Below are 12,221 nucleotides of genomic sequence, written 5' to 3'. Positions count from 1 at the left end.
CCTGCAGCAGATTCATGCACAATCCACACAGTAAGTCCCAGCAGCTACACATATACTCTTGATAAATGACTCAAGTGTAGGCAAACAGAGCCTAAGGCTCTCCTACCATCGGTCTCTCTCTGCCTTCCTGCCCTTTCCTTGTTCCTACTGTATATCCTTTTTACCCAGCTCCAAGGATACCACGGCTTTCCACATGATTGGAGAGCAAGTTAGCTCACCCTGATGTTATTATCTATGAGCGGTTCTCAAACTGCTGGAGAAGTTGATTGTACTCTTTTATCCTTCACGTTAGTGGCTTGTTTGCCTTTTGTCCTGTCAAGTAACGTTCAGAATCAGTGAACTTAATCTCAAATATTTACGTGTCTTTCTTCCTTAAAAGGATTTTTTACGGCGGAAAGATTGAATTAATATGAATCAAATTATGTGTTATTAGTGGTTCTCAAACAATATACTGTATATTTTATGTAAACTTTTCTCCTCAGAACATTTATGCATTCAATAAGCCTAAACTTAAATTGTAACTTAAAAAAAAAGAAAAAATAGAAAAAAAAAGTTGAAACTTTTGGGGAAATTGGGGAAAAACACATAGCAAAATTAGAGGAAAAAGTGGAAACATTTGAGAAGATTTAGGGGTATTGGGGAAAAAACTTTTTTTTGTTTTTTCTCCCCTTCTGTCTTGGTTTCTTGGTTGTTTCACCTCAAACAAATGATACAAATGTAACAGGAATGAAATGGAAGGAAAAGGAATAAATGAATATTATTAATCTGTTTTATGGTTCTATATGACAAATATTTTAGTACAGGTATTGAAAAAAGTATCGTTCAGGTATCGGTATCGAAAGCCAAGTATCATTAAAGCACCAGTATTGGAATTTTTTTTACAATACCCAGCCCTATTCATGACCCATTAGTTGATTCATGACCCACCATTGGTATTACATGATCCTGTTCGGTATGGGGGTTTAATGGGTAATGTATGGTTGCTGTGGTAACCGGCGCTTGCTGAATCATAACATCCGCTCAGTGCTGGCCCGCATTAGACTGGAGGGAGGTGACAGATTGGTAAGACAGTCTGACTTTGCTTAATGAGATATAGCGCAGTGCACACAGTGTCAGAGTGTATGTGGTCATATAGTGGCCCAATTTAACATGTCCTTGGCTGATCTGCAGGGGCCAAGAGAAACACACAAAACAAGCGGCGGGCTATATTAACAAACAATCAGATTTGCAGTGTTGCTAAAAAGACTTTACAATAAACTAGAGCATTTTCTTTCCTGTTATAGTAGCATTTTTGTTCTTTTGTAATTTATGATCAACTTGAAATTGTAATCTTCCAAACAACAATCCACTAATGACTATATTGATCATTTCTGTCCAGAACATCTCCAGCAATCGTCGTTTTACCCCAGAAAACCTCAGACTGGTTCCTTGTGAAAGCACACACGCCTTGCTAAGAGGCGTTGTTTAAAGTAAAGGTTACCGTGGGTGAAGGGAGCAGATGGGCCGTACCTGTTGGCTGTCCCTCAGTGACATTATGCAGGGCAGGCTCAGAGTGTCCAGGTGGGACTGGGACTGCTGCAGGTGAGTTAGCGCCTCATCAAAACCCATCCCCGCTGGGTCCTTCTCCTCCTGCTCCCCACCTCCTCTCTTCCGGCCCTTCTCTGCCAGCTGCCGCAGCGATTTGGTAGCACGCTTTATCACCTCCGACCTCGCCGAGATGCTCAGCTGAGGGGAAGCAGAAACAATAGAGAGAGGGGTCATCCCGGGCAAAGAAAGCATTGCATTAGAAATATTTATTCATCTTTTCACACTTTTTAAAAAGGTCTGGGCGCAAATACTGTAAGGGCTTTTGGCGGAGTCCAAACTGGAGGAGTTTCAGGAGTGTCACGGACATTATAGAGCAAGTGTTGAGTCTAGTGTGGCACAGGTCGTATTTGAATAATTATATGTTGGACTAAAAATGTCAACTCTTCTACTTTTTAACCTCTTGACCCCTGCCTTAACCGAGTGCATTTTCTCCTGTTCAGCTTTATCCAAATCCATGAGGTCACAGCCTACAGGCCAGAGTAACGCCTCATTTGAAAGCCAAGACCTACAAAACATATTTAATGGAGCTATACCCTCTTATTTTCATCACTTTTTTGTCACTTTTTGTCCCTTTTTTTGTTGCTCTGTTTTTCATTTCATTTTTCGTTCCAGATTTTTGTCACGTTTTTGTCACATTTTTGTTTTCCATTGCTTTTCTTCTTATGTTTGGTGCTATTTTGACCCTTTTCAAGAAGTTTTTCGACTGGGGTAAAGCCACACTGGAGAAAATGTGCTCTGTTCGGGAGGGGGTTAAGAGGTTAACACTCTTTTTGATCAATATGAGCACACCTTTTTAGTTTTTAGACTATGGTTAGGCGCCATACGCTAGTCTACAGTCTAAAATTAACTTACAACATGCACTCCAATCATTCATCATGCCATTGAAAATAACTAAAGGCTTAACCAGGGAAATGGCCTGCCTTTGCATGCTTTTGATTGGGGAATATAGAAGACATTCAAACCTCTCAGTGAGAACATGTATTACCCAAATTGGTACTACCAGCTGTGCCACTCTTTGAAGAGCCATTTGAACCACAGTTTGAGCTCATGTGAAAGTGAATGGGAGGGCCATAGCTGGGCGCTCTGTAAGTGACTTCATTCAGTGGCAGCAGGTCAGCCATTGATACATAGAGCATTGAGCTGCAGGCATTGTCAGGCTTTAAGAAGACACCAATGATTTCTCAAACCGCCCGCAGCTACCTTAACCGCATACGGTACAGTACCTGCATTGGCCAGATAACTTAAAAAGAATTGACAGTTGTTCCTCCAGCAGGAGAGGGTGATCACTCAAGTAAATAGCCCGACAGACTGGTGCTATTTGTCTTGGGAGCTACAGCAGGGGGGCCTGTGTATGTGTATGTGTATGATATGAAGTCCTACACTAGAGTGGTGGTCATTAGCTTTTCTCTGTGTTGAGGCAGACACAGTATCAGCCGACATCGCTCAAAGTCAAAGGTTAAAGGGGGTGAAAGTTGATAAAGGAGAGGAAGCTTCCACTAAAGAGTCCATCTAAAATCAATAGATCAGAGGGACAGAAATGCCAGCGCCCCATTCCCCCAACAACTGGGCTAAATAACTCCTGGCTATCTCTCTAAACCACTATAGCCTTGTGGGAATGGGATCAATCCATCTCACTCATGAGTTAAAGGTCACATACGCTGCTAACAGCTAAAAACGCTTAGGGATTAGAAAAGAGTGACCAGACATTTCAGGGCTAATTTACATGTTATAAAGCTCTGTACAGACACATTGCCAGCTGGGAACTAGAGTTTAATTGGTACTGAAGAAGAAAAGGATCAATTAGCTCTCAGAAAGTTATTGGATATAATGGCTGAAAAAGGTCTGGGGAGAAAAGGATGGCAGTGTGCCAGCGGGAAAAAAATCCACAGTTGGAAACTATTGATAAGGGGCACACTCAGGCACTTCCAGTCCACGACAGGACCATTTTTCAGAGTGATGTAATTATAGGGCTGACATTTCATGTGCAATTTTATAATTTCTTTTATAAATCATGACTGGCCTGTGCTTTGGGGCAGCCCAACTCTGAAACTGAATCGTATATTTTAAATTAAAAAGAAGGATTATAACTTTTCCCAAAAATGAGCCAGAGGCATCAGAGATGACTCGTCAGAAGATACAGCTTTTCAACGCGATGCAGTGATAGGAAAATCTGTGGACTTTTACACAATATGAATTTTTTGGCGATAGCCTGAAGCTAATCACCCTTTGTGCTGAACTTACTGTGTGTCAGTTTGAAGCTAGTTCACGTCCAGGTAGAGTATAGACACCTAGACAACTCTTTATTCTCTCTTTTAGCAGCTTCAGTCAGGTTCAGGGAAAGGACTTGAACTGGCAAACTTAAATACTTTGCCAATACTGCTGACATTTATATTTATATTTAATACAGAAGATAGTCTTTTCTGTATTGAATATCATTTCCGCCACCTAAATTCTTACTTCTTCAAATGCTTTGGGCGAGAAAGTGATGTTGTCCAAAAAGTCCACAGCGTCACTTGGGACCAGCCTGTCGAGGAATTTGGCGCAGGTGTCGTAGGCGTGGAGGAAGTCCTGGTCGTTCTGGGGCGCTCTCTTTAGGAGCTGAGGGTCCCCCCTCCAGAAAAGCTTCTTCAGCCAGATCGCATGCACTGCACTGGGGGAGACAGTCTGCCCCTCTCCCCCGGGCACGGGCAGGCGGGTGGCCAGTTTGGAGATGGACAGGACATTTTGACTGGTGAGCACAGGTTCCAGGGTGAGCAGGGGGTTTAGGGATTCATCCGTCAGTTTGCGATAATCCAGACCTAAGGAAACAACAAGTACATTCAGAGACGGATTGGTTAAAACAAAACCAACTGGCAACATAACATTTCTATAAGATAAGATAAGATGATACTTTATTGATCTCACAGATGGAGAAATTGCATTCGATGAGAGAGCATCCGGCAGCAGCACCCATTCAGTGCGCACCACTCTTTTTATTTTCTTTGGTGATAAAGATAGTTGACTTAAGGTGCTAAAAAACAAGAATCCACCTGTGATTTTGTATGGACAGCAGATTTAAATCGGCTCTATTGGATTTGAGAATGACATCAAAACATCTTAAAAATCCATCAAGATAAATGTTTTGCTGCTATTATTACTATTTTTGCACTGATGTGTTTTCAAGGTTGGATACAGTAACATAATGCCTCTGTAGCTTTGAAAAAACGAAAGTGAAGTTACTAATGATCTTGGAATCTGTTTGTACCAAGTTTTGACCTGGTGAGTCCTTGGGCTGCAGAGAGGGTTTCTAGGCAGTTCCAGTACAATAAGATGGTTAAAAATGCCCTGCTGTGCTAAAAGAAATTGTCTGTTAGAGAATGAGCAAACACTATTCTGTTTCACGGCGCCAGATAAGGATTGAATGCAGCCAAGGCAGGGGAAAAAGTATTGGTCAGGTACCAGTCATCGAAAGATCTTGAAAGGTTTAATTACTGGAACGGAAAGATAAAATACTACTCAGCCCGTCTGATATTGGTTTGTGGTTGGTCGTGTCCGCGTACAATGATTCATAGCTACTGTATGTCGATGCGCATCACCTTCACCACCTCCTCAGACAGACACATTACCGGGAAAACACGCACTCTGTCTGGGCCTTTAATATTTAACGCTGTCCGGTCTTTAGGGAGGGCTCTGCGGCTGCCGAGGCTGGGAATCCCATACGAACACACATACCAAAAACATGATAAGAGTAAGAGGGCTTTCAGACGGACACATTCGCAAACCGCAAATGAGAGCGACAGGCACTTACACACGTCCCATCCCACACCCACTTCATTGTCCAACCTGCGCGAGCCTCGATCCCCTCAAGACGAAACACTCAGACTTCCTAATGATATTGAGTGTGGCAACAATGTCTCAATATCCAAAAGAACGGCTGCCCAATAACGCAATAACCAATGTTGAGATCTTTATGTTTATGCGGGTCAAGGAGAGTATATGACGTATAACTTAATACAAATTATTATGTGAATTGATTTCGAATATGTGCCATTTTATTCAACTGTATCCTCAAACAGGGCCTCCGAAGGACACATTTAGGAGTTGCAATGTGAGTGAAAAGCCAGCAGCTTGAGTGACAGTGACATTAGCCGTGTGAATGTGTCCCGACAGTGGAAGCATAAGCTAAGAAGCAGGAGACCAGTGAATAAAACTCTTCCGATTAATAATGCAGAAAGGGGTTTTATTGGTGCTGTTATGCTCCAAAAAGCAACATTTACATCTACGAGCTACACCCCCCAAAGGCTTTTATACCAGGACCTTCTCAGTGAGTCCTGGGGGTGTCAAAACAGAGACAAAAACGGATGTCGGAAAATTAGGAAGACATAGAAATTGGATATCTTATTTTAAAGTAGTTTAGGCCCACACAAATACAATGGGGGAAATTGTTGAGATATATGTAATAGCTTTTCACATAATCTCATAGTTTATTATCTCATAAGATTGGCAAACAAATAGACTTTTCTAGAGGGCACTGGTGAGAACAGGCAGAATTATTCTTGAAGCAATGAAATAGGTCAGAGATGGGCAAACCAACACCCAGAGTGACACATTTATGTTTCAGGCCTGACAAGGGCTCCTACGTTAGAATGCTGTTTTTAGACTTTACCTCAGCATTCAACATTATAATCCCACAGCAGTTAATACACAAACTGCTCCACTTGGGGATCAACACTTCACTGTGCAACTGGCTGCTGGAATTTCTGATGGGGAGACCACAGGCTGTACGTGTCGGCGGCAAGTCCTCCAGAACCATCACACTGAACACGGGGGCTCCCCAAGGCTGTGTGCTGAGCCCCCACCTGTTCACTCTGCACTCCAAAGTATGACTCAAACCTCTTCATCAAGTTTGCAGACGACACAACAGTGGTGGGGATCATCAGCAACAGAGACGAGTCAGACTACAGGAGTGAGATGAGCAGTCTGGCCATGTGGTGCACACAGAACAATCTCTCTCTAAATGTGGAGAAGACAAAAGAGATTGTTGTGGACTTTGGAAGAGTGCGGGTCCAGCATACTTCTCTAACAATCAGCGGTGCTGCAGTGGAGAGGGTGACCAGCACTAGGTTCCTGGGTGTGCACATCACAGAGAAGCTCTCCTGGACCATGCACACCACATCACTGGTCAAGAAAAGCAATCAGCATCTCTACTTTCTCCACAAGCTGAGAAGAGCCAGAGTCCCAGCCTCTGTTATGTGCAACTTCTATAGGGGACTATAGAGAGCATCCTGACCAGCTCCATCACTGTGTGGTTCTTCTACAGAGGGACTATAGAGAGCATCCTGACCAGCTCCATCTCTGTGTGGTTCTTCTACAGAGGGACTATACAGAGCATCCTGACCAGCTCCATCACTGTGTGGCACAGCGCCAGCACTGCATGTACTCCACCCGTCTCACCCGCAAAGCCGTCAGAGTCACAAGGGACCCTCCACACCCATTGCACAGTCTCTTCAAGGTAATGCCTTCAGGGAGGAGACTGTGGAATCTACAGGTCAGTTCCAGTCGACTGAAGAACAGTTTCATACACAAGGCCATCGGGAAGCTGAGCTCCCTGACCTCCGTCCCACCCCTCTTCCCCCACCCGCCGCTCCACAATCAAGGATGAGAGAAAAATTGTTTCAAATCATTCACATGGTTTGACAAATAAACAATCTTGAATCTTGAATCTATGAAGCGGTTTTTCGAATCAGACGAACTTTCTGTCAAACTCAATAAATACATAATGAATAACTGCTTTTGTTTACCATTTCTTTAAAGCTCTGTTTTAAAATGATAGTGCTTTGTATTTGCAACACTGTTGAGAGAGTTGAACTTCCCCTGCTGGTGCATTTTAAGTAAGCGCAAAATGTGGCATGTGTCATCTTTAAAAGCCGCGCTGTTCTCGAGAAGCAGAAGGAGCAAGTGAGGCGTGAAAACACTGTTGACACCCGTTGACCTTTATTCCCGAGATCTGACACTTTCACAGAAATCGCAACAAAAAAAACTTTGCTGGAGCAAGAGCCAGTGACACGGCACAACCTGGACATCGAGACCTTCAGGAGGGAGCATCTGGCTCAGGGAAACGGAGGAGCAAAGAACAAAGTGTAATTCACGAGGCGTTTAAGAAATCTGGTATGCCAGGCAGGTTCAGACCTCGCACATCGGGTGAGAAAATGAAAATTTCTGTTTTGTATGTAAATCAATTTCATTATCACATTTGTAAACTCCAAAGCCTTAAAGAGTTTTATCTTAAAACTATAATTTATTTTTGAATTCATTATGCTTTTCCACTATAAAACTGAAAGAATACAATGTCAACAGAATGAATGATTAATTGAATGGGAAAAGTTCAGGCTCAGTTCACCCAAAAGTCAATGGGTTCATAGGAATTCATCTGCTAATATTTTGCATCTGAAGGACTATATCCTAACAGCAGAAACACACCCCCGCTCATTGCCTCGAACCCGCCAGGGGACTTTCAGATGTAGTGATTAAAGAAGAGCATGTTTCCCTCACCGCTGGCCACGGCTCGCAGCTTCTTGAGCAGTTTGACGTGCGACTCGGGCTTGATGACGGTGGAGACGTAGGGCTGACAGCCGGCAGCGTCCAGCAGGGTGTAGTAGTACAGCAGGCGGCCCATATCAGTGCCCTCCACGCTGGGCAGCACATACTTGTTCATATGGCTGTGGAACGCCTCGGGGTCGCTCTTTAGTGTGTCGAACAGGCCCAGGGAGCCGCTGCGAGATTCAATGTCCTTCGTGGAGAGCCTGGGGAGAGAAGAATTCGGATTATAAGATCGTACTCTCGAGATCATTACGGGTTGCTTGTGAGTTTGAATTCAGCCTTGTATCATCGCACTAATGCAAGAAAAAAAGTCTACTGCCGCCAGTACATTTAGTCTAATACATTCAGTTGCAGTGGGGTGGGTTTTACATGTGCTGACAACAACTAGAGACACGGAAAGGCCCAAGCTGTCTGGAAATCAAATCCAGGACCTTCCCTTCTTTGCTGTGAGGAGAAAGCACTAAACTCTCAGTTGCCCTGCTGTCATATTGACCATTTACTTGTTGAAACTGGGTATGTTGCCATCTGTTGTCAATTTGAACAGGTGTTAATGTTTTAGAATGAGACTGCTTCACGGAGGACATGATTTTTTTTCTAGCAGCCACTGGCACTGCTACCAGGCCACTGAACCAGCACGCGAGCTCGGCATTGTAAATAGCACTAATCATATTCACCATGGGGGCTCTAATAGATTCAGCCCGAACAGGCAGCAGCAGAAAAAGCAATACTAGTGATTTTTACCGCACCGAATCAGCCCCGAAGCCTCCGCCGAACTCCACTTTTCAAATTGAATTAAGCCAAGAACAATAGTGTTTGAAGACAGCTCCTGACTTTGGCGGTTGCTCGCATAACGCCGGGCACATTGGCAGCCCCGGCTTGAGTTGTGTGAGCTAATTCTTCAAAGTCAGCATGTCGCCTCTCTTGTACGTTTGTTCTCCCTCTTTCCGATGACAAAAGGTGGCTCTGTGCGGCTCCACACTTCTCCCCAGTGTCTCTTTTGTCCCTCTGATAGTCCTATTGCACGCTCGCTTTGGTGCCACTTCTGCTGTTGTTTTTTTTCCAAGCTGCGACACAACAAGACACAAGTACAACTCTCCACTTTTCTTCTTCTGTGGGAATTTTTCAGTTTTGTCCAAGTTAAAATATTCATATTTAATTGGTGTGGTAATCAGGAGGACGGGATACAGTGCCAGGGAATGTTAGAGGATTATTCAGCACATCATTGTAGTTTGAATACATGCAAGTTGTATTTCTCCAATCATTGCTGCTAATTTATTTACAAATTACAGTTCAGCAGGGGGTTGTGGAAGTGTTACGCAGGCTTCAAAAGAGCGGACAGTACGCCAGTTGTAATAGACACTGTGAAGGCTAGAGTCATTAATTCTTTCCAACTGTGGTGGGCTGATTCCAACAGAGTAGTTCATTACTTCTACTGAAGCTAATCTGGTAGCACGCAACATTATATTCAAATTTTTAACCAAACAAATACCTGCAAGAAACATGCACAGATTTCCTATATCAAATACCTCCCAAAGTCATAACTCAAATACAGATGATGGCTTAGTATGACTGAGAGTGTGCACAAACTAATTGGCTACATTTCTCTTGGCCCACCACACAAGTTTTGAAGGATATTGGACTAAGTTTGTGCGCAATATAAACTAACTTGGGTAAAGCAATGTAATTATCCAGAGTCAACTACAAGTCAGCTCTAGATGTCAGGTCTTAATTTATCTGCAGTAAAGCTTGTCAATTCTCAGGTTTGATCCTGAGCCATTTCACATATAAACCCTCTTCAAATGTCATCACTGTATTAAAGCAGAACTAAGTAGCTCATGCCCCTAGAAGTGTCGTAGCATGTTGTGGTTTATAACTCATTAATTGTCCATGAGAGTAAATACTACGCTGAGAGAAAAGACAAAGGGAGAGAGGGATATTGTACATCCAATTACACAATGGAGATACTTTTTTTCACTCAAACTTGGCTGTAAATACTGCGGCACTAGATAGTTAGCTTAGCTTTTTATTATTATTATTTTCTATTAATAAAGAGGGGGTATTGTGCTTTTTTCAATCACATAGCACCAGTCTATAGCACACTACAATACAATACACTTCTGTTGGTCTGTAAATGCAGTAAATTAGAATAACTGCCTTGTATAAAATGTCTCTCTCAAAATGGCTGTAGCGAATGTCTTGACATAGGCCTCTGTCTCTTTAAGAACCTCTGACCCTTTCCGACACGCCCCCTCCACACGCTGTCTGTGGCATCAGTGGGGAGGGGTTCTGCTGAGGAGCAGTGGTTGGTTACTCGGCTGGTGACGAAAGCTCAGAGGCGTCTCCAGGAGGTGGGGGCGTTCCTAGGAGGACAGGCAAACCTATCCCTAAAATGGCCGCCATCAGAGTTTTTACAGATTACTCAAAAATACATGAATGTGCCAAGGCAACACTTCAGGCATGTTTTTTATGAGGGAATGACGTAATAACATGATGTAAAGCTTGAAAAAGTCGATTTTGCATAATACCCCCCTTTAAGGTTAACAAGTTACATAGTTCTTCTTTAAAATTTGAATTCTGAGGAATAGCAAAATTTCTGTTCATTAGCTCCATGATCTGTTAATCGAGCTTTAATGGACTTTTGTTCATATTCAATCAGAAAATAATTAGTGTGACTCACTCGGATACGAAACCACATAAATATATACAACACTGACACAGTACGGTGTAAACGAAATCTCAAACAACAGTATTTCGTCTGGCCTGCCAGACACTCCTCCTTTCTGTTCAAAAGAAGAACTGTCTGGACAGCTCCTCGCAGCTTATCGGTCCAATCACGCACCGAGAGGAGAGACTCCATTCCCCCAAGAGGCGGAAGCCGTCACCGCACTCTACCAAAACAATAGAGATGGCGTGCGCGGCGAGTGTTCTATTTCATCCCTCCTGACCGCCAGAGGCGGTGCTGAAAGCACTGAATGTTCCCTTCGCGCATGCGCAGTTCGAGTAGGAATACCAACAACGTCACAAACTTGTGACCCTCGGATGGCCAATCAGAGGCTATATAGCCCGATGACTTCCGAGGCTCTGTTCCTTTTTTCTTCTCGCGCGCAGTTGGTACTGCAGGTGTGTCTACTGCTTTGGTTTAAGCTATTGTGCACACTACTACTGTTTTTTTGTTTTTCTGTGATTCTACGTACGTCGCCGGTAGCCTTGCGACTGCTGTGTCGGAGGAGCGGGGTTCTCCGCCCTCCAAGGGCTGCGACGCTACTCATCGTTTGTTTTCTTGCCCTCCCAGGTACGTGTATTGGGGTTTTCTCTCTCTCTTGCCTTTGCTGGGTAGACAGCGTGTCCGCTCTCTTCCCCCAGCTTATGGCGGTTGGAAATTAGGCTGGGTGTGCTCCGTATAGCCTGATTTCTGTGTAGCGTTGGGGTTTTTTGTCTCCGCCGGCTACGTGTGGTTAGCTAGGTTGCTACGATTTTCGTGGGTGAGCCCTCCTCCCCCGACTGACTGCAGTTTTTTCACCACGGCCCTTTCTATTTTACCGTGGTTGTTTTTTGTTGCCCTTGGTGAGTACCTTGTGTTTTGTTTTGTTTTTGTTTTTTTGCCTCTACTGGTGCAGACTGCGTACGCGCCTCTTCCCCCAGTTTATGGTGTGAATTTTGTGAGTTGGTTGAACTCAGAGTGACTGCTCAGCCTTCTGGTGCTGTGTTGTTTTTTTTCTTACTTCCCTGGCCGGGTAGGCTGCGTGTGCGCCGCCTTCCCCCGGTTCGTGACTTAGCGTGTGTTTTGTCCTTCCTAACGAGACACCGTTTTTTGCCATGGATGGTGGTCACTGTTGTGTTTCCTGTGGCGCCTCACTCCAGGTTGATGACGGCCATGACCTCTGTCCTGTCTGTCTCGGGCCCGATCATTTGAGAGAGGGGCTTTCTGATGACCCGTGCATGAATTGCAGCTTCATGTCTAGGGCAGTGCGACTGGCCCGGTTGGCACAGGTTTCCTCTGGCGGCGACTTGCCCCTAGAGGCGCTGGCTGCACCGGGCCCAGTTAGGCGCTCCAA

General features: G+C 44.2%; 1 protein-coding gene across 1 annotated transcript in view; it reads right to left on the bottom strand.

Moving 5' to 3' along the window:
• nbas (NBAS subunit of NRZ tethering complex) overlaps positions 1 to 12,221 on the bottom strand; it is a 189,008-nt gene that overhangs the window by 67,836 nt on the left and 108,951 nt on the right. Inside the window, exons 44-46 of the mRNA XM_079571869.1 lie at positions 8,119 to 8,369; positions 4,045 to 4,385; positions 1,510 to 1,725 (exon numbers count right to left, since the gene is read on the bottom strand). Of these exons, the coding sequence (XP_079427995.1) occupies positions 1,510 to 1,725; positions 4,045 to 4,385; positions 8,119 to 8,369 (808 nt within the window). The remainder of the gene's footprint in view (positions 1 to 1,509; positions 1,726 to 4,044; positions 4,386 to 8,118; positions 8,370 to 12,221) is intronic.

The sequence above is a fragment of the Gobius niger genome (assembly GCF_951799975.1).
Source record: "Gobius niger genome assembly, chromosome: 15".
NCBI lineage: Eukaryota > Metazoa > Chordata > Actinopteri > Gobiiformes > Gobiidae > Gobius > Gobius niger.
The sequence above is the reverse complement of the archived record's forward strand: the minus strand, read 5'-3'. Positions and strand labels throughout refer to the sequence as shown.